The sequence below is a fragment of the Taudactylus pleione genome, unplaced genomic scaffold (genome assembly GCF_031769625.1).
Source record: "Taudactylus pleione unplaced genomic scaffold, aTauple2 ptg000289l, whole genome shotgun sequence".
Lineage (NCBI taxonomy): Eukaryota > Metazoa > Chordata > Amphibia > Anura > Myobatrachidae > Taudactylus > Taudactylus pleione.
Window position 1 is genome coordinate 760,097 of NW_028284691.1, and position 24,035 is coordinate 784,131.

The 24,035-nt window shown below is 43.1% G+C and overlaps 1 protein-coding gene across 1 annotated transcript in view; it reads left to right on the forward strand.

The window, feature by feature from the left end:
* STAB1 (stabilin 1) overlaps nucleotides 1–24,035 on the forward strand; it is a 490,754-nt gene that overhangs the window by 92,194 nt on the left and 374,525 nt on the right. Inside the window, exons 19-24 of the mRNA XM_088482458.1 lie at nucleotides 468–551; nucleotides 2,944–3,030; nucleotides 5,042–5,153; nucleotides 7,756–7,942; nucleotides 21,161–21,254; nucleotides 21,512–21,670. Of these exons, the coding sequence (XP_088338584.1) occupies nucleotides 468–551; nucleotides 2,944–3,030; nucleotides 5,042–5,153; nucleotides 7,756–7,942; nucleotides 21,161–21,254; nucleotides 21,512–21,670 (723 nt within the window). The remainder of the gene's footprint in view (nucleotides 1–467; nucleotides 552–2,943; nucleotides 3,031–5,041; nucleotides 5,154–7,755; nucleotides 7,943–21,160; nucleotides 21,255–21,511; nucleotides 21,671–24,035) is intronic.

The following is a 24,035-nucleotide window of genomic DNA, read 5'->3' on the forward strand; positions in this document are numbered from 1 at the left end:
GAGAGACAGCCATTCTCAGCCAACCAGCGGCCTGTTACCATTGTAGCGGCCGCTGATTGGATTCGACAGAGGAAGCTTTACGAACCAAAATACAGAGATCCGACGCGGGTATCTCTGTGTTTTGCCTCGTTTTTGGATCTGACCACGGCAGGAACATTCGAGACGGGACTCAGATCAACTCAGATCCTAAATTCAGATGGGTTCGGATTTCCTAAACTCCAAGCCGCTCATCTCTACTCTAAATGTGAGGCGCATACATTCCTGTGGAGAACCATTGTAAAACGTATGTAGCTTCAGAGGGAAAAAAATTATTTAGACCAATCTTTCTATGATGTATTTTTTTTTTTTTTTAATTGTACTTGTTGATTGCACTTTAAAATGAAACTTTTTAGTAGAGGTGTATATACATATATTGACTTGTACAATCTTTGCCGACTGTAACAGTTTTGTTTATATTTAATCCCCAGGGAATAGTTGACAGAGAATGTAGCTTTGGAGCTCCTGGTAAAACTACAAACAGCTGTGCCAAAAACTGCAGCCGCTCCATTATTGTAGGTACCAAAATATTCAGAATATGTACAAAAATTATAATTATTATGCCTAAATGCAAATTTATGCTGTGGTGTAAAATAATGTATGCATTGAAGATATATTTTAGCATGTTAAATTAAATGTAATCTGATTTTATATGGATTTTTTACTATATGTTTACTCCCAATATTTATTCAAGGGGAAGCTTCTATTTTGAAATATTTTTTTTTTTTCATTTCCTTTATAGAGTATCTGCTTGTGTGTAGTCTGTGACGGAATCAGAACGTTTTCTGTTCTCCCATTTTTTTTTTTTTTTACGTTGGACCAAACTCCCTTTTGTATTTCTTTATTCAAAACATTTTCCAGTTACTCCTAATGGAGCTGATTTTGAGTTTGCAGCAAAACAAAAAAACAACAAAATACTAATAAGTAATTTTGCCTTTGGAACTCACCATGTTGCAATACAAAGGGTAAAAATACATATTTTATATATTAAATATATTTTTGTGCATGCAGGGTAAATACTGGCTGCTTTTGTATGTAGCCCAGAAATACTGGACAGCTTTATTTTTACACAGCACTTTAGATTTGGGTTTGAATAACCAATCTGAAGCTCTCTGCACATTGTACACCTGCCTCACCTGCAGTGCAACATGGTTTTATCAAGGTGCAAAATGACTGTTATTTTTTTTTTTTAGCTTTGCTCCTAACTCAGAAGCAATGCCTCCAAACATTTATCAAACATCCCTTATGTCAGTGTTGGCTAACCTTGACACTCCAGCTGTTGTGGAACTATATATCCCAGCATGCCCTGCCACAGTTTTAGCATGCCCTAATAGCAAAACTGTAGCAGTGCATGCTGGGTTATGTAGTTCCATAACAGCTGGAGTGTCAAGGTTAGCCAACACTGCCTTATGTCATACTTGCCTACTTTAACTTCTCTCCAGGAAATGCCGGGAGAGGAGATGTACCTGTCGGCTTTGGAAAAGGAGGGGGGGGGGGGCTGGCTCTCCAGATCATTAGACCCCATCCCTGTTTTGCAGTGCTAAACATTGCAATTTGCGTCATTTTAGCCCTGTTCCTCAGTACGGACCAGCAAATTTCCTCTCATAATGTGTCCACCCTGCCCATTTCACTAGAAGTGGGTGGGATGTGGGAGATCGCCTACATCTGCCAGGGTTGCAGGTGGCTACCTGGATAATCAGGAGCCTCCCGCCATGTCCGGGACAGTAGGCAAGTATACCTTATGTGTATACATGTTAAATGAGACCCTTCTGATTTTCTACATTTATTTATTTACTAATACCCAAAAGTATCATTATATAGTAATTTTACCTGGTCTGAGGTGTCCCAAGGGTAATAGAGTCTATTTGGCTCAGGACTCCTCCACAAACTTTGCAAAGCAATGCATACTGTATTATAACTGCTGTAAAAGTCAGTGACAAAAGCAACCTACTGAATTCTTATAGGAAAAATAAAACCTTTAAGTACAGCAACGGTAGGCAATCGGTAGTCCTGTTATACTTAGAGAAGGAAATATTGTGCGCTGGGCTGTAAAAATGGCCATATTTATAGTTTGTCTGCCACACTGCAGCTGTGACTAAAGCTGTGTACACACTATTAGACAGAGTGCACCGATCCGATAAATGCTCCGATCCGACTGAGCGATTATTGATCGGTGTGCCCCCGTACACACTGGGCAATTTCTAGCTCAGTGTGTGTTTTCTACAGATATCTTTAACATGATCAGGAATAAGATAGCGTGTGCAAGACACCAGATCCCGACCTCCCGATCTGACCGCTACAGGATCGTTTTAGGTCGTTTATCAGTGAACGATCCTGCATACACACTATCCAATTATCGGGCCGATCGGCCAGTTAGTCCCTACACATGAGTAATAGAACATATCTCACATGCACTCTATGTTGCCAAACACACAGCTCATGCACCAAGCACATAGAATACTGATAAAACATTTGTAATAATCTACCAATTAACATGGACTATAAATAAATAATAAGGTTCTTAGCACATGTTTGGCCAAAAATGAATGTCCATCTACCATGTCAAGGTGAACCTCATCAGTTGGGTCCCTAGCATCCCTAATCCTGACACATTATATAAATGTATCCAGTACTCGCCTATAATAGTGCCCTCTCCAATGTGTAGACTGCAATACAAGTACCTATACTAATTAAAATCCTTCAAAAGCAGCTCAATGGCTTTTACAATTTATAAAGAAAGCTGCACATACCAACATAAAACTTTGCCTCTGCTACCCAGAGAAGCGTCACTGCGTGCTTGTGCCATCAAATGTTTCTCTCAGATGTACAAAGCTGTAGAAATTACATTTATACTAAACAGACAAGAGAATGAATAAGGGCCTGACTGAAATGTGCTCATTATTGTAGGTAAATGGGTGCTGCAGTGGGTTCTATGGCCATGAATGTAAGCCATGTCCTGGGGGATACTCTAATCCATGCTACGGGCGAGGAACTGTAAGTATGCGGCTATCATTTGTTTCTCTTGTTAGATAATGATGCAAAGTTAGTTACCAAAACAATTTATTCTCTTATACTGTAAACCGCTGTCAAATATTCTTCAGACTGAGTTTAAAGAAAGGCTTCCAAAGGCGTTAACTTTAATGATTTGTACCTGTTTAGCATATTTGGATTATTGGATATAACTACTTGGTTTGGCGTTAGCTTTCAATGACTGGACATGTTACATTTTTTTTAAGAGATTCATTTACAAGATGGATGGGTTCATGTACATTTAAATCTCTGGGAAGCATACACTGAGGGGAGCCCACCTCTAGGAAACACCAGACCCCTGCTGATAGCGCTAGGGCTCTGCTCACAGTCAGTTAGGGTAACCGAATGGAAGATATACAGTGTGTAGCTAGGCAGTCAATAAATCGACAGGCAATAGGTCGACAGGGTCAAATGGTCGTTAGTTAAAAGGTCGACATGGATTTAGGATGATAGGATCAATTTGTTGACATGGTCACAACGTCAACACAGAAAAGATTGACTTGTGTTTTCATGATATTTAGGGTTAGGATGAGAGTTAGGCACTTAGTGGAGGGTTAGGTTTGGGTTGGGGAAGTGGACGTTTAGGGTTAGGCACTAGGGGAGGGTTAGACATTACAAGGAGGGTTAGGGTAAGATTAGGTTGTGTCGACCTTTTGACCCTGTCAACATTAGTCCATGTTGACCATTTGACCCTGTGGACCTTTTGACCATATCAACCAATTGCCTGTTGACCTAGTGACTATCTATACACTGTTGGGGGTCTATTCATGAAGAAAATGAAGTGGCTACTGAAAAATATCACTATATATCGCATCACATTGATGCGATATATAGTGATGTTTAGTAGCCATTCATGTACTGTATACACACCTTATATCTTCATGCGCTATCCGGCCCCTCCATGATGCCTGGAAGCATTGAGAAGACAGACATATCGGGAGCCCAATATGCCTGCTTCTCACTACACCTGCGCTGGTGTCCAAGAGCAACAGGTCAAGTCAGACCTGCTGCAATGGACGCTTGGTAACAGGAGGCGGAGCCAGCACCAGGGGTCGGGCACACAGCAGGTAAGTCCTGACAGTCTGAATCCCGACACCTGTAGGGAAGTACTACTAACGCTAACCTCTATCCCTCCCCTAACCCCAACCCTCCCTCCCCGGTGCCTGAACTTAATCCTAACCCCCCCCTCCCTGCACTCTAAACATACCCTCCTCCTCCCTTAGTGCCTAACCCTAACCCTCCCCCTAGTGCCTAACCCTAATCCCTAACCCCCAGATACTTACCTTTGGGATGCTGGCAGGAATCCAGACCGTCGGCATCCAGCACGCCGGGATGCTGACTACATCCCCTTTTATACGACACCCGTCAGATAGAAGTGGGTGTAGGATAATAATCAATGTCAGAAATAGAATTATTATGTAAGCTATTTAAATGACTGCCCGGTCATGCTAACACTTGGAGAACCACAAAGTACCGCTACCACCGGCAGTGCACCTGTAAAAAAAACTGAAATAAAGAGGAGACACACACACTGAATGGCAAAAATATTGATAAAAAAAGAAGTCTCCTATACAAACCTTGTTTACCCATTCATTATTCTCATAAATCCAATGGAATCAACCACTTCAATTGAAGAGGATGGCCACAGTAGATGTACGAGAGTAATAAATGGCCAAAAGAAGGTTGTGTGGGGAGTTTTAACCATTAAAATATATTTTCCATTCAGCTTGTGTATCTTGCCTATTAATGAATTTATTTTTTTACAAGTGCCAGCGGGCCATAGATAACACGGCATATTAGCTCTTGCAAAATGAAGCCTTACTTCTATATAACAATGATCACAAAACAGAAAAAGCAATACTTATGTGCACAAGAGAACATAAAAACTATAGCAATGCAATGGGTAACATCTATGTTGCTATTGCTTTGCACATTACACACGTCTGACTCCAGTTCTATCTCCTGTGCTATACAGTGTAATGACGGCAGTCGTGGGAATGGGAAATGTGTATGTTTCCAGAAGTTTAAAGGCATCGCTTGTCATATCTGCTCCAATCCCAATAAACATGGCCAAGACTGCGAAGAAGGTGAGCGAGCGAGGATGAAAATTTTGGAAGAATTTCCAAATTTTTTCAAATCAGATGAAACAATTCAGATCATTAGTTTGTCTTTAAACATCTCACCTGTATTTTTTCTTTATAATTTAACGGCACATAATTCAGCCAGAAGTTCTTCAGTTGGTCTTTCCAAAATGATACAGTGTAACTAGGACAAATGTAGTTTACTGTAATCCAGTAAGTAGACTGACCATTGTTCAAGTTTAGCATTGAGGGGCGGATAGGTCTTGTTTCCATCAGATAATATTATGGTGTAGGCATAATCTTCTTTATTGAGTTTAGCAAATTAGGGGACATGACTAGATACTCACAAACTATTAAGGGGTCTATTTACTAAGCAGTGTTAGGAGACAGAGTGAAAAGTGATAAGAAAGGAATAAGGTGCCAGCCAATTAGCTCCCAACTGTAATTTTTCAAACACAGCCTGTGAGATGACAGTTGGGAGCTGATTGGCTGGCACCTTATCACTTTTTATCACGTTTCACTCTGTCTCCTAACACTGCTTAGTAAATAGACCCCTTAGTCAGAAAGCAGCCAACAGCACTATCTGGCTTAGGAGGCATGATATAGCACTGCATCAATGGGCTTTGTGGGAAATACCTGCCAGCTGGAGTTATGCAGCGTGACTGACAATGACCTTTATGCTGTGTTGCTGGTAGTGAGTCCTATGCATTGGGGTTTGAACAATGTGCCTGAATATGTGATCTTTGCAGTAGTGTGGTACAGCAATGCGACTCCCAACCACGCAATATATATCGGGCGGTCGATACATACTGCATGATGTGGTATCCAAACGTCCGATATGTCGGGCACCGGCTCCATCCAATATGCCAGCATCGGCATCTGGGTTGTTCCATTGGGCCTACATGCGGGTCGCAGGAGTGCGCAGGGTCACGCATAGTGGGTACACACTGGCCGATGTGGACGATATGTCGGCCCAATCGGCAGGATCAGGCGACATATCGTCTAGTGTGTACCCACCTTTCCTTTACCTGACTCTTCTCCGCATTTCTCTCACCCCTCTTCTTTACCTCCTTCATTCCTGTCACCTGTCTAATTCCATTATCCCCTGTTTATAACAGCCTCAGTAATTTTAACTCGCCCCCATGTACCTGCCTCATTTCTATCATCTAGTTTACCTCTCCCTCTTGTCTGCCCCCTCCAACTTCACCCTGTCCACTGCCCTCTATTTACCAGACACCACCTTCCCCCCTCCCTCAGTCACTACCAATGTAAAACACACACACACACACATTTACTTACCTCCAGGGGTGCCTCGGCAATGCACACAATAAAATAAGCCCAAAAACAAGCAACAAGCTACTTTAAAAAAAAAAGAAGCAACTTGCAAAAAAAAGAAGCCCACTTCCGCTTGTTATAAGCGGACTTGGCAACTATGCTCCATACTAGGAGCTTGGTGTGGGTGCAGCCACAAGCGCCGCTCTGCCCACACCATGCTTCATAACTGGAGGTACTGGCATTTTATGTGCTTCAGGCTCCTCTCAGCAGCAGGTGATCGACACCCCCCCTCCCCCTCCCCCCTGTACAACAAAGACTCGGAAAACTGACTGATCTGTACAATATGGCTGACACTGCAATCTGTGCATGTGGGTAGTAATAAGATTTGTGCAGTATGACTAGCAATGGTGTCTGTTAGTGTGATTGACAGTGGCGTCAATTGGGGTCTGTGCAGACAATGCAGCCTCAGTTATAGCACTTGTACTGTACATTATTGCTGGTAACAGATTGTTAGAAAAGTAACTTGTGCAATTTATCTGACAATGGGTATGTGCAATATAGTTGGTAATATTGTATTGCAATGTGGCCAGCAGTAATATGTGTGCAAATAGGGTAAACACACACATTATCACACACTATTACTTATGCACAAATACTTAAAGATACACCAGGCAAAGAATGCGTCACTTTACTAGTTACTATCTTGGAGGACCTTGAAAAAGTATTCAGTCCTGCAAAGGAGACATGCTAGTTTTCTATTTTCCTCAGTATTAAGTGTTTTATCATATAATAGTGAAGCAAATATGCTATTACTTATTTAATAACTATTTATACTTAAGACATTAATATACTGCTTGCAAAGTTTACCAAGTTTGATAATGTACATGAGCAAATAACATTGCACCCAAACAACAGAAAACAGACAAAAACAATCGTTAAATCCGACAACCATTTTTGTCAGTTTTTTATCATTTTGGAGCAATCGGCCGATTGTCATTTGCTCCAATTTATTATCAGATATTTGGGCCGACTAGTTGGCTGGTTGAAATGATAATCTATTGATGTGTTCCCAGTTATTTTGTCAATTTACATTGAAATCAATACTTTCTCATAAGTGACACAAAATCCTACTTCAATCTAAAGCAATTCTGGAATCTGCAGAAGCAATATGAAAATAAAATGTTGGGGTCTGAATACTTTTTTATGGCATTATACCATATCACTACTGGTGGAAATTATTCTATTTTTGTTTAATTTTTTTTCAACTTAATTTATGAATCATAATTTAATATCTAATGTTTTTCTATATTTTTTTTGTTGGGAATTTTATTAGATTGCAGGTGTATACATGGGATTTGTGATAACCGCAGTGGGAGTCGTGGTGTTTGCCAGGGCGGCCGCTGCAAGGAAGGCTACATTGGAGAATTTTGTGACAAACGATCAGAGCCTTGTGGGCCATTAAACGTGACACAATATTGTCATCTTAATGCAGTCTGTGTATCTACGAATAACATCACTAGGTAATGTCTGGATTTATATGACAATTTTAAAGGAGATGTTTCACTACTATAACTGTTTATTCTGTAACAGTGTTTTAGTACAGGTAAATAGGACATCTAGCTGGTGTCTCAGCTTTAGAGGGACTATGTAGTTACCAGTTCCTGCATATAGGGGCTGCCACTAGGTGAACTAAGCAGTCACTTAAAACACCAAAAAAGTGCATGAATTACATCATATTGTTCATTTAGTGTTATTTTCCCTGTGGCCTCCAAACACTTAGGGGTCTATTTACTAAGCAGTGTTAGGAGACAGAGTGAAAAGTGATAAGGTGCCAGCCAATCAGCTCCCAACTGTCATTTTTCAAACACAGCCTGTGAGATGGCAGTTAGGAGCTGATTGGCTGGCACCTTATCACTTCTCACTCTGTCTCCTAACACTGCTTAGTAAATAGACCCCTTAGTCAACTAAGTATCCTGGGAATTTAAATTAAGCACCCCTTGTATCCAGGCCCAGTGACAGGGGGGTACAACGGTACTCCTGTCCCAGGCCCGGGGCTATAGTGCCGGCAGTGCTGATCACGCCCTGGGATGTGATGTTGCCGGCGGGGATCTGCTGGTGCTGCTGCCGCTGGGTGATGGGAGTTGCTCTGGAGAGTGCCAGCGGCTGCCCTCTGTGGGGGTGGAGAACGGAGGTGCTGGCGACACACACACACCTCTCTTTCTGTGGAGGGGGGCCCTCAGAGACATCATTGTACCGGGCCCCAAAACTTCTATTGCCGGCCCTGCTTGTATCCTTATGGGTATTGGATTGCATTTGATTATTCTAATTTATTTGAGTGTGCTATGTGCTTGACCCTCTCCTCCCCACTTGTAGGCTATGAGTGGCGCTGCTCTGTGACATACCCCTTCTCCACCTGTAGGAGTACTGCTGTACCACTCTTCCACAACACAGTCACTCAGCAGTAGTGTCATTGAGTGTGGTGGGAAGGACTGAGGAGGACGGAACATATGGAAGCAACAGTGTCAAACTCTCAGAATGTACAGTAGCACTCACACTATTAGTTGCATTTACTGAAGACAAGAGACATTCATATAATTTCTGGACAAATATTTTGGATAGAGTCAGACACAGAGGTGGGGCATTGAGAGCTAACACTAGGGTACATGAAATCTTAGCCATATAGAAACACTTTTGGTTTGCCAACCTCTGTTATTATTTGTACTGACATTTACTGATGCATAGCTTTTTTTACTGACAAATTGCTATGTTATATCAACATTTCACTGGAGAAGGTAATACATGGGCCATGCCTTCAGCATCTTAAAATCATTATTTTAGTAATATTTACACAATAGTAATGTTTAAGGATACTGAATTTTAACCTCTATGCGTTCCTACCTATACCTTCTAAAAACCTGCCTATACCTTCTAATATTGACGCTATTTGCGTACGCAGTCATACAGTCAAATAAAGACTTTAGACCTTGAACATGTGTTTCCAAAGTACAAAGTATTATTCAAGTAAAGTACAGTCAGTTACACACTGTGATCTAAGTACAATTTAGCGCAAAGAATTTTACAGACCCAAGATACAGTTATACAAATGCACGCGCTCTGGACCAGATACCGGCATCAGCAAAGAACCTCCGTCAATCAGAAATCAGCAAGAAGACTCCAGACTGGGGTCACAACACACACATTTATACCCTTACAGAAACAGACAACATAATAGAGAGGTTTGTTGCTGATCCCATTGGTTCCCCATCACGGTGCGTTTGTTACAGGGCATTTAACAGGTTGATTCAAATGGACACAGAACAGCCTCTAACAGCTTGTTGCCTCTGTTTTCCTGCCTCATGCAAATCTAGGTTGTTGGTTTCACAATGTACATTTTGGTGCTTTAAGTCTCTACGGTCCATAAGTTGAGAATGCATGTTGCGATCTTCACACCGATGATACCGGAAAGCTGTTGAGAAAGTGCAGATCAGTATAATACCAAACACGGCTTACTTATCACGTATTAAACCTTAGATACCAAAATAGCCTTTATTTCACAGCATTTGTAATAAATGAATAAAACTTGGATCTTATACTTTAAAGCTATGGAACCTTTTATGTGAGTGTGCTTTATGTAAGTATTAGGGGTTTGGGAAAATACGCTAGTTAACTTTGGGGCAGATGCGTGCGCACTAAGCTAATACACAGTGTTTTCATACTGGGCCTTATGCATTCGCTAATATGCGACATGTTAATAGTGCAACTGTGTGTATTAATGTGTATATGTGGTATGGTAAAGGATGCGATCGCCTAATGCTAATAATAGCATCGCCATATGTACTTAAGTGAGAGTTTAGCTAAAATGGCGCTGAGCGGCCATTCGCAAAATGGCGTCTTGCCGATCTCATTTCCAAAATGGTGTCTTGCAGCCATTCGCAAGATGGCGTCATTTCGATCTTATTTTAAGGTGATCTTGTCTCAGCCAATTATCCAGCTTCGACGGTCCACCCTTTGATAGCAAACAACATGCTATCACACTCTGATTTAAAATTAATTTAGGCGTACATTTATATATTAATGTTATTATGGGATGGCACAAGGTGGTTCTTAATCAATAAATAATGTGTCTCTAGGAGGGGACATAAAACTACCATTATACGCACAACGCGGACCTAGGGAGATCATGTGAAAGATGTGGGGATGCACCAGTCCTATAAAGGAAGTTTTGATGGGGAATAGAGACTTACATCATCTAAGATGTTTGAATGAGAAAAATAACACTTCAATAATACTTTTTATGCACATCTAAATATAATCCATTAAATTATGATATTTTCAAGTTCAGGGTTGTAATACAGTTCTATATTTACCTCAGTATTCATATTGTCATTACTGACCACCATCATACTTTCGTTCTTTCGTTCTTTCGTTTTACCTTATTCTTACATTTTCCACACTTCGACACAATAGGAGCACAGTGGACACATATGCCAATTACTATGATGACGACCAGTATAAGGATCAGGAAGTTACCTACATTTGCGATCATTTCCTGGGCCCATTTCCCTAGACTTGAGAACCATTTCACAGGGTTCAACCATGACACCCATTCCTCTACCTTTTCCTCTACTTCAGCCACTGAAGTGTTATGGTTCTTCCGAAATTCCCATTTTAGCTGCAGAATTTCATCCATCTTCCAGTCTATCACCTCCTTGGGGTCGCTGGTATCATTGGTGACATAGGTGCAACACTTTACTCCAAATTGGGTGGCCAAAGTTACGCAGTATCCTCCAGTGACAGCAGTTAAATAAATTAACACTAGCCTGTGTTGCACCAGTTCTTTCGTATACGCTTGCAATACTCTACCTGTATACCTGAAGGTGTCATCATACATCTCGGTGATATTATCTATCAATTTAGCAAGATCCTGAATATATCTAAAATTTAGTGTACCCCGAGCGATCCTGGTGGGATCCAGTGCTACTAAAACTTGAAAGCCAGTTGTCTCACTAATTAACTGAGTGGCTTTATGCAAGTCACCAGGTATCATATTTCTTTTGCCTCTGTGTTCATACTGTGTGTGAAGATATGGTGATGGTGTGTTTTTATGAATACCGAACATTTCAACATGTGTGAGGGTCATAACCTCTGGGACTACTCTTCCCAGGTAACACAAACCTATGGAACTCGGGGAGAGCCACTTATACGCTTTTCTTCCACATATAAAATATACATTATCAGGGAGAACATAAGGAATAGTATGCATCATTATCATTAAACATATTTCCCTTGCAAATATTCCTATTTCAGGTTCTTCCATCTGGTACATGCAAGTTTCTGGTTGTATTATCTTAGCACAATATCCATCTGGTACCTTACCAATAATTTCTTTGGTGGAACTTAATGTATAACGATACCTAAAGTTTCTCCCATTAGATTTAATTGAGCGTAACAGATCATGATTCATGGACTCATTATCAGCTCTCAGTGAGCAGGTCATCGTCTGATTATTCCCCATCACTTCCCAATTCCCTGGTTTATTGGGGTTGGTTATGTTTAAGCACAGAAGTGATCTATCTGCTTGGAATTGATATAGTTTAAAATGAGGTGGTTTGGATGAGAGGAGTTTTCCATCCAATCTTTTCCCTTTTTGCAATTCAAAAGTTTCCGTAATATTCAGCGGAAATGGCACCAACCCTACATTATGTTGACCCTGTGGCTCATGTGAGCACACCCAACAATCAGTTTGATTTAAAACTTTGCCTACCATGCTATGATAATCCTCTAAAGGGTACCCACCCCAGTACGGGTTATATTTAGGTTGGCACCGTTGGATACAGTTCTCATCAACTAGGGACCCACAAAACTCACAAATACAGGAATCTTCAGACAATAACCCTCCACACCATTTCCGAGTATCCGGAATAACAGCTCTCTTAACAATAACAGTACTAAGATTGGTCAGACACTCCCCTGATTGGCATAGCACTCCTCCTGACTCCACTCCATCAGCGCTGCCATCAGCTCCCATCTTTTCTATCGGTCCCCCGTCACAGAAACCGGACATTCCCGAACCAACCAGGATGGTGAACACTCTAAACTAGAATATGAAAATGAACACAGCAGGCCAGTCCATTGCCACGACAAAGACCTGCAAATTTATTTTAGTTCAGGTATCTCACTACGACCTTTTCAATCCTCCCGGAACAAGCTCGCGATCGACAGGTCCATGTTATCAGCCTTGTCTCCGCCTTGTTTCTCCACCGGTTGGTTGACCTTTTTGCAGTGAGTGGAATGGACCCAGGTATCTCTCTCAGCCACCTTCAAAGATGTAGTACTTGTCAGCAGCACCTGGTACGGACCTTCCCACCGATCAGTCAAACAATCTGAATGCAAGAAATTTCTGATCATAACATATTCTCCTGGTTCAACATCATGACAGTTAGTTTCAGGCATATCATGGGACAACAATTGTTGCTGTTTTAACTGTTTACTCATTGATATAAGATACTTTACAGTTACCTCGTTGTTACCTTTCAAGTCTTCCTGTGGACTTATAATCAAATTAGGTTATCTACCAAACAGTGTTTCAAAGGGGGACAGATTTAGAGGGGGTCTAGGAGTGGTTCTTATGCTATGCAGGACCAACGGTAATACTTCTGGCCATCCTAGTCCAGTCTCTGCCATAATTTTACTTAACTTATTTTTAATAGTCCCGCTCATCCTCTTTACCTTGGCGCTGGCCTGCAGTCGGTAGGGGGTGTGAAGTCGACTATTAATACCCATCAGTTTATACGTATTTTGAAAGACATCACCTGTGAAATGGGTACCCCTGTCACTCTCTATAATTTTAGGGATACCGTATCTGCATACAAACTCCTATACTATTTTCTTGGCAGTAAACGCAGCAGTTGCTGCTGGGTAGGCCTGAACCCAATTGGAAAATACGTCAGTGCACACCAATACATGCTTAAGATTCCTGCAGGGTGGTAATTGGATGAAATCAATTTGTATCACCTGGAAAGGTCCGTCAGTCGGTGGAATGTGGGATGGTTTGGTAGAGATCACTTTCCCCATGTTCTTTCTCAAGCAGGTCAGACAGGACATTGCTCTCTTTTCTGCTTGTGAAGAAAAAACCCGGTGCACACCAGTATGCTCTCACAAATTTGCAAATACCTTGGTTTCCCAGATGAGTCAGACCATGTGCTGCCTCAGCCAGGCTGGGGTAATATGCTTTGGGGGCTACTGGCTTACCTTGTCCATCCCTCCAGAGCTCGGAGGACTCTTGCCCACATCCCTTGGACTTCCAGATGGACTTTTCCTGGATTGAACACAAATTTAGCATCTCAATTTCAGCATATCAGTTGTTTGGAAAGACATAATTTGTTCTGTTGGTAAAAACATTTTTGACCCTGCTGCCCATTTTGCAGCTTCATCGGCTCTGTTGTTGCCCAATGACACCGGGTCACTCTCACATGTATGGGTTTTACACTTAATTACTGCCACCGTTTTGGGCAGTTGGATTGCTTTTAGTAATTGTTTTATGTGTCGGGAATGTGCAACTGGTGTGCTTGCTGCTGTCATAAAATTTCTCAGACGCCATAGAGCTCCGAAATCGTGCACCACTCTGAACGCATACCTAGAGTCAGTGTAATTGTTAGCAGATTTGCCTTCTGCCAACTCACACGGTCTTCTTAGTGGCACTAGCTCCGCCACTTGGGCCGAGTGAGGAGGACCAAGGGGTTCAGCTTCTATGATGTCTGTGTCATTTACAACAGCATAACCTGTACATAATTCACCTGTGTCTGTTTGTCTATGACAACTCCCATCCATGTAAAATGTCACATCCACATTCTCTAAAGGCGTGCCACGTATGTCAGGTCTAGCAGTAAAGGTCTGATTCAGATATTCCATACAATCGTGTGTATCATTATGTCCGCTGAACTCACTTCCCACCAGCAACTCGTGTCCTTCCACCCTTTGTACATCATGTTGTACATATGGTAAATACGTTGCTGGATTCAGCGTACTGCATTGTTTAACAGTGATGTTTGCAGGTGCAATTAGAGCTAGTTCCCATTTTGTAAACCTAGCTGAAGAAACATGTCTGGTTTGGGCAGAGTTCAGCAGAGCAGATATAGCGTGGGGGGTGTAGACAATCATATCATGGCCCAATACTACGTCCTCACTTTTACTCACCAATAGAGCCGTTGCTGCTACACTTCTTAAACACGTTGGGAGTGATCTTGCTACAGTGTCCAATTGGGCACTGTAGTATGCTACGGGCCTACTGGCATCACCATGTTTTTGTGTGAGGACATCTGCAGCACAAACATCGGCTTCCGTACAATACAAATCAAAGGGTTTTTCATAATCAGGTATTCCCAATGCAGGTGCTTTTGTCAGACTATCCTTAAGATTAAGGAAAGCCTGCTCTGATTCCTCTGTGTGTAAGACACGATCGGGTTTTGAGGAAGAGACTAAGGACCTCATTCAGAGTCGGTCGCACGGTCGTAGAGGAAAGGGGCCGGATATGCAAATGAAGCGATCACAAGTTGCGGTCCTAAGATGAGATCGTTAGCTGAACGACCGAGGGTAAGAAATGGTCGTAAGACTAAAGCACGCCCCCTTCTCGATCACAACACACTTCTTCTCCTGGGATATAAGGCTTAATCGCGACCATCGGGAACCATCGGAGCTGGTCGTAGAGCTTAAGGTTGACCATACCCTCTCTTAAGCACTACGATCAAGTCAGTGTACAAACCTCCCATGTCACATGTGCCATGACACTACTTTGTTAATTATGCACTCCCATTAAACGCTGTTCGCATAATTAGGCACGCCTGCGTTCGGATCTCCACTCCCCCGTTTTCAAGCACCTTCCCCTGTTACCACCCACAAACGGTTCATTCCGTCACTCAAACTAACGACCTGGCTGTGTTCAAGGAGAGAGAAATTTCTGATCTTAACAGCTAGTTTGCGCACGTGCATTGCGAACTTTACGCATGCGCAGTTTAGCGAACATCGGCTACGTACGACCGTGCGGCCACAACGACCGACTCTGAATGAGGTCCTAAGTCCTGTAAAGGCAAGGCCAAAATAGAAAAACCTGGGATCCACATTCTACTGTATCCACACATTCCCAAGAAGGTACGAATTTGCTGTTGGTTCTGCGGCAGGGTCATGTTCTGTATGGCTTGGATTCTGTCATTTGTGAGATGTCGCAACCCCTGGGTTAGGCAGTGTCCCAAATATTTTACTCTGGATTGGCACGGCTGTAGTTTGTCCTTAGCAACCTTGTGTCCTGTGTGCGAGAGGTGAAGCAACAAAAGTTTAGTATCATTTAAACATGACATAAACGAATCAGAACATAGCAATAAATCATCTACATATTGAATTAGAACAGATCCATTGGCAGGTTCAAAAGATTGTAAACAGTCGTGCAAGGCCTGGGAGAAGATACTGGGACTGTCTATGAAACCTTGGGGCAATCGTGTCCATGTGTATTGTACGCCCCTGTATGTGAAGGCGAATAGGTACTGACAGTCAGGATGAAGAGGCACAGAGAAGAAAGCAGAACAGAGGTAAATGACAGTGAAATGGGTTGCATTTGGTGGGATCTGCATAAGAATGACAGTTGGATTTGGCACTACGGGAAATTGGCTCTCTACTACCTTATTAACACCTCTAAGGTCTTGTACAGCCTATAACCCCTCCCACCACTCTCCTTTACCGGGAAGATGGGACTGTTGGCTACACTAGCTGTACGAACTAAAATTCCCTGTTGTAATAATCGCTCAATTTTTGGATAAACCCCTAATTCTACCTCCTGTTTTAGTGGGTACTGGGGAATTTTTGGAGCTTGCCTACCGCCTTTTAAATTTACCATTACGGGGCTTACGTTTGCCATTAATCCAGTGTCCTGTCCATCCTTGGTCCAAAGTGAATCTGAAATTTAGGATAACATTTGATCTACCTGAGATGGATTTCCATTTACACTGGTAGAGTGATACATTATCATTTGGGGAGTGTCCAACATATCCCTCACCTTGTGCGCAACTCTCTCTGGGGTTTCTAAAAATACACCATCAGGGGTACAGTATATGACACATGCCATCTTACATAACAAATCTCTCCCCAGTAAGTTAGTAGGAGCCGCTGCAGCCAGAAGGAAAGAATGCCTGGTATGCAGCGGCCCGATAGTAACCTCCGTGGATTTTGTTAAAGGATAATGTTGCACTTTACCCGTTACGCCCATTGCTGGTACTGTCTCATTGGTTACCTGTAAATTAACGGGAGATTTTATCACTGACCTGGTCGCCCCTGTGTCCACAAGAAAAGGATATTTAGTACCAGCTACATCAACCATCATGACTGGCTCTTCCCTAGTACCTCCCTTTAACCTGACTATCTGCAGACTACAGGTATGACCTGACCCCTAGCGTTGGCTCCCACTCTCCAATAAGGCATTAACGGCCACAATTGGAGCTGGTGCCTGTTGGACATTTGCTGGTCTCTGTGCATATCCTTTATGGGGTTATCCAGGTTTTCCCTGATTTGGGGGTCCTACCCTTTTTGCCGTACAGTTTCTATTTAAATATCCTGGCTGGTTACAATTAAAACACGTTCGTGGATTGGATGAAGAAAAGGATTGTTGTGTGGGTTGAGCAGGAGGGAGAGGTGGTGGGTATGGGTAAGGATATTGAGGGAAAGGATATGGTGGGAGATATGAAGTTTGTGGGTAGTATGGGACTTGTGGTTTTGTAGGATAAGTGGGATAGGCCTGTGTTTGCTTTGGTGTGGGATTAGTGAGGGCGTATAACTGTTCAAGTGCAGGTCTGTGTGTGGGTGCAGGTGTGTCTGCTGGCTGTGATGTTACCGTCATTCCTTCCAGAGCTTGAATACTGACAGCCATTAGTTTCTCGCTCTGGGTCTCTCTCTTCTTTGAGATGTTTTTGTCATGTTCTATGGCGGATTCTATGAGGGTATCTATTGTGACTCCCCTCCAGCCAGGCTGTGAGGTCTGAACCCGGGTTTTTAGGTTCTCTTTAAGGCCATCCATGAGTATGGTGACAATCATTCCCCTGTGGTGAGTGCTATCTTTAATATCCTCTAACCCAGTGTACTGGGTGATAGCCTACAGAGCCCGGACACAATAATCTTCTGCAGATTCACACTCCTTTTGCTTTATGGTGAAAATTTTGTTCCAGTTAACTACTACTGGAAAATATACACCCTATTGAGTTATAATACGGGTAATGTTACCTTGGTTTACTTGGTCTGTTAAGGGAACGTCACCATCCAATACACAATCCATGATAAATTTTGTCACGTCGATATTGCGTGGTAGACAGGCCCTTAATACCACCCGCCAATCTTTATTGGTTGGCTCGTGAGAACTACCCAAATTTCTCAAAAATCTTTGACATTTGGCTAATTCCTTTTTGGGATCGGGGAAATCATTTATGATGGAATTTAGCTCCGCTCTTGTCCAAGGACAATGCATTACCACTTCCCTTGTAGGCACAACTCCGTTCGCATCCGCATTCCCATTCGGAACAGTTATTGTCCGGATGGGATGCAGACCGGCCGCATTGCTACCTTTGACCTTACTACCTGGCTGGGGATTAGTCTGTTGCTGCAGTGTATAGTATTAACAACTTCCTCCACGGGAGCAGAGGAGTTTAACACTTCCCGTGCTGTTACTGATGGAGATGGTGGCACCACTTGGGCTTGTTGTGGTGCCGCATCTAACATGTGTACAGCGTGGGAAATGGCAGACATAGGCTCATCATCCACATCATAAACATTTTCCTTATGGTTGCTTAAGAGAGGGTACAAATTGCTTGTTACATTTTTATGGGTTTTTTCAATAACTGTACCTGCACCCCCATCCACATAAGGTGAACTGCTGGCAATACCTTCTGTAACGCTACCTTGCCGCACGTGCGTGCTATTTTGCGGCTCGCACGCATTGCAAGTTAGCGCCGCTGGTGTATTTTCTGGCAATGGTTAGTTTGCGTCGTTTGCACATTTTTAAGCCACGCATCCCCTTCATGCTGCCACAACTTTAAACATTCATAATATTTTACCTTTTTCCCTCGAGAGCGCATCAGAATGATGTGATCCCGGACATTATCCAATGCATCTTTATCAAACCTACCAATTCTGGGAAACGGTCTAACACTCTTCATCGTTATTTTAAACCATACGTCACAATACCTTATTGCATAAGCACCGTACTTAGTATGCATAATACGACGGGACGATCCAAGCGGCGCTTCCATTAGCAGCACATAATTGTCTAACATTTCTATTGTTTGCGTGGCTCCCATCTTGGGACAACTCCTACATTTTTCAATAAAAATTTAAACTGGTGAAAGACAATCAAGATACTTTCACTTACCTGCGGACGCCTTTGAAAAAGGGTGTATCCACTAACCCTATGGAGGACCTCTAGACGCCTCCACTCACCTATGGGAGAAAAAGACCGCTCCCACACAGTAATCCCTTTTTGACTACGTTTCAACCGCTAGGGGGCAGCAAAGTACCCTTTGTTTTCCAGTTAATTTCGTCCACCCTCTCACCAGCTCACAATCATAATCTAACCAAAATTTTGCGGTTCAATTATAGTGTTCAAATAAGCCTAACAGATCACACACATTGATTACTGAATACTATAAACATGCTGGGAGCCGAACCCTAACAAAAATAACAACCCATACACCTGCTTTGTGTAAAGTAAACGGTAAGCTGCTACCGAGTCACTAGGCCAACTTCCTGCGCCTAGCACATAAGGGTCCTATGATACCCTTAACATTTAGGTCCCGTGTTACGCCCTAAACAAGTACTCACAGTTACACACTTTTTTCCTGCGCAGAAAAATACACGTTATCCCAGTTTTTGGCAATGATTGAAAAGAATGTAAACCTCAACGGCTTTGTTTAAACACGTGGCAGCACAACCGGAAATACGTATACGCTATTGTGCGACTAGTCGCATACACAATAATGCGACTACCACACAACCGTATGACTTACCCTTTAGCTGCGTACGCAAAAGTGCGTCTATACTGCGCGTGCAAAACTGTGACTCAGCCGTATACGCAATACTGCGGCACCCTTTTAAACGTAAAATACTATCAACAAAGGAAAACAAACTTTTTCCTTTCTTGTCCCTAGATTCTAGTCAGCGTCCCTTGCTCACACGATAACAGGTAGCAATCTCTCAGCACCAAGTGGTTGCAAGTAAACCCTGCGTGTGGTCACTCCACCCTTTGGTGAGATATCGATAACCGTATGTATATCGTGTGAGTAGATTAGTGACCTCACACTACGAGCCCCCAACTAAGGATACTGAATTTGAACCTCTATGCATTCCTACCTATACCTTCTAAAAACCTGCCTATACCTTCTAATATTGACGCTATTTGCGTACGCAGTCATACAGTCAAATAAAGACTTTAGACCTTGAACATGTGTTTCCAAAGCACAAAGTATTATTCAAGTAAAGTACAGTCAGTCACACGCTGTGATCTAAGTACAATTTAGTGCAAAGAATTATACAGACCCAAGATACAGTTATACATACGCACGCACTCTGAACCAGATACCGGCATCAGCAAGAAACCTCCGTCAATCAGCAGTCAGCAAGAAGACTCCAGACTGGGTCACAACACACACATTTATACCCTTACAGAAACAGACAACACAATAGAGAGGTTTGTTGCTGATCCCATTGGTTCCCCATCACGGTGCGTTTGTTACAGGGCATTTAACAAGTTGATTCAAATGGACACAGAACAGCCTCTAACAGCTTGTTGCCTCCGTTTTTCCGCCTCATGCAAATCTAGGCTGTTGGTTTCACAATGTACATTTTGGTGCTTTAAGTCTCTACGGTCCATAAGTTGAGAATGCATGTTGCGATCTTCACACCGATGATACCGGAAAGCTGTTGAGAAAGTGCAGATCAGTATAATACCAAACACGGCTTACTTATCACATATTAAACCTTAGATACCAAAATAGCTTTTATTTCACAGCATTTGTAATAAATGAATAAAACTTGGATCTTATACTTTAAAGCTATGGAACCTTTTATGTGAGTGTGCTTTATGTAAGTATTAGGGGTTTGGGAAAAGACGCTAGTTAACTTTGGGGCAGATGCGTGCGCACTAAGCTAATACACAGCGTTTTCATACTGGGCCTTATGCATTCGCTAATATGCGACATGTTAACAGCGCAACTGTGTGTATTAATGTGTATATGTGGTATGGTAAAAGATGCGATCGCCTAATGCTAATAATAGCATCGCTATATGTACTTAAGTGTGAGTTTAGCTAAAATGGCGCTGAGCGGCCATTCGCAAAATGGCGTCTTGCCGATCTCATTTCCAAAATGGTGTCTTGCGGCCATTCGCAAGATGGCGTAGTTTCGATCTTATTTTAAGCTGATCTTGTCTCAGCCAATTATCCAGCTTCGACATGTTCATAAAGTGGTAAATGTTTACTGACATCTTTTTTTTCTCTACATTTTTACTGACTGATGGTAAATTTACTGCCACTAGGCCATGGATCACATGTTCATATACAGTATCACCATGAAAATGCCCTTGATATTGATATTATACAACAATGCCTGCTTAGTGTATAATGATGACTTTGTCCATATTTCTATCATTGGAAAGACATAAACTGACTGATACACGGTTCTTATATTGTATGCTTTGGCCGTGTCTTTCAGCTGTGTGTGTGAGAATGGATATGAAGGGGATGGGACTCTCTGTCAGCCTATGGATGAATGCAGCAAGCCTGACCGAGGGGGGTGTTCAGAGAATGTAAGTACAGATTGTTACCATATAGAGATTCATATTTTAGACAAGTCATTTAAGCAGCTAAATCCAAATCTATCAAGCCCACACCCAGGCTTTATCCTGAACTAGCTTTAGGCCATTAAAATAGCCACATTTTTAACAGGTTCTAATAATTTGAGTATCTCTATTGTGGGCATCAGGCTGACAATGTAGACCTGATATCTGCTTGGAATAGTCAAGAATGTGAGCAGCGGTTGATCACAATGAATTTTTCCCCTCAGGCCATTTGCACCATTGCACCAACAGGGGGCGTCACATGTCAATGTAATCCTGGCTGGGCTGGTGATGGTATTGAATGTTTACCCATTGACAACTGTGCCCTGGAAAATAGAGGAGGCTGCGATGCTAATGCCAACTGCAACTTTATCCAGCCCGGGAAGGTAACTTGTATGCTTATCATTATCATGACTACTGTGTATTCTAGAAAGCCAGCTAAGTTTTAATTGCACTTTCCTATATACTGCATCTCATCATCCCAGTATAATACGCTACAACTTTTCATTTCGACTGGAGTTGTCCTCCTGATCTTGTAGATGACTTTACCTTTAATGCATGACCACCCAGGCCCAGCATCTATTATTTATTGACAATATGCCTGATTCAGAGATGTATGCAGAACACAACGCTGCTGCGTCTTTGGACACAGCAGCGATATATAAATATGATAATGCTGCAGGAGACGTCTTAAGGAAAACAAGGTCTCCTGTTTGCATCTGTGATTCAAGTGCTGTGTCCGAAGACACTGTATCGGATCAACATCACGATCATCGGTCGCGATGTTTTCAGCATCAGCCATCTGAGTAAGCTGACCCTTACTCGGGCTGGCCACCTCCTGTCTTCTTGCGAGGTCACAAAATCTGCGTCTTCCGATGCAGACCCTGGCCTCAGCACACCCAGGAAACGGGGGGTGACATGCCTCCCATTTCTGGGAATGCAAGCCAAATGGGCTTGGGGGCACTATGTGCGACCACTAAGGACTGTGCATGGGCTGTACATGAACATTTGGGTTTACATACATGTCTGAATCGGACCCATAGTATAATATAACAGTGAAATATTATTCTGCAGAGGTACAGCATTAGTAGCATAAACAATTAGGCTATATTCAGGACCGGCATTACCAGTACTACTACGCTGGCGCATAGGGACTCTAGGGAGCCGTCCAGCGGAGGGCTCGGCCCGTAAGGAACTCATGTTCCCTGCTGTCAGCCACATACCAGACTCCGAAGAAGGTTCCTTCCGGGGCTAGAAAGAGTGCGTGAGATGGAGCTGTGCTGCTACACTCCCCCAGGGTCGCCGCTGCGGGGAGAACATGTGAATGGTAGTTCTGAATGGTAGTTCCTTTGGGAACTGCAGCCGGAGGAGGTGTGCTGTTACAACCTCCCTGAGGGGGCTGACTCGACATGGGAAGTGTGTCAGGACCACTGGTGGCTCCAGAGGTGGGGCTGCAGCACAGTCCAAAATTCAAATAGGTGAACTACACCAACTGCCCTTCCAAACGTTGCAAAACATCGTCAGCCAGGACTCACTGGCAGTTGGTGTGGTCTCCTATTCGAATTTTGGACTGCGCTGCAGCCCCAGCTCTGGAGCCGCCACTGGTCAGGACACAGGAGGCCTGCGTTGAGCTGAGGGGCTGGACAGATACCTTCCTCTGCTGCTAGTCATCAGCCATCTGCAGAAGGGGAGTGACGAGAGGAGCTATCTTGCTGGCAGTATGTGCTCCGTCCTCCTGGGGACAGCAATCACACAGTGGCCGGTCATTACAAGTGTGTAAAGTGCTTGGATTTGTGAGATGTGTGTATTAACAGAAGCCAGGTTGGAACCAATGTGTAATGTGCCTCGTGTGCAAATATTTAAAGGGCGGAGGTCACACAAATAAGTGTTAACCGTTTTCTTTCAGCAGCTGTGTAATATTCTACTTGAGCCTGCAACACCTCCTGTGATCAGCGGATATCTAATAGTGTAGTCACTACATGGTGTGGGGGTCATTACTACTGTACTGTAGTTTGTGAAGTACTCAAGGTGTGGAGTGGCTAATGCATACAGTACACATACTGTATTTCCTCTTCCTCATACTGATCAGACTGGCCTTACTGGACAATATTAATAAGTGCTCGCTAACCAAAAGAATCAGGCTCGGGCTATATTGCCTCATTATATGTTACTGGTGAGTTTATGAAAATGATGTTTGGGTGACAAAACAGCAGAAAACATATCAAGAGCTCAATATATTCAAGGAAAAGTATATATAAGTTACAAACCCCATTAGTAATTACAATTATGTATCCAATAGCAGCACTAAACACTATGGGGTCTATTCATGCTGTTAATTATCGGGGACCCACGAGCATCTTCACTGCTCCTTTTGCAGCATTGAATCTTTTCACTGCTCCTATGCGCACAATGTCCAATGTCCGGCGGAAGGAGCCGGACAGGGGTGGAGGGATCCCTCTTCGCAACCCAGACCTCTTTCCAATAGGGAAGGAGTGGGTTGCAATCCACAAGCGGGAGCATGGCCTCTAAGAGTCGGCCCTGGTGAAGGGGTGTGGCCTAATCACGGGAAACGTGACCACGCCCCTTTCAGGGAAAGAGAAACTAGTCTGGCGCTGCGCGCTGGGGAGGGGGGCACTGTGAGCAAATCCAGGGGGGGGCACGATCAGAATGTTCGCTCCCCCCCCCACAGCAGGGTGTACTGGGCCGCTCAGCTGACAGGAAGGAGTGGCGTTGGACCCGGACCCCTCCAGA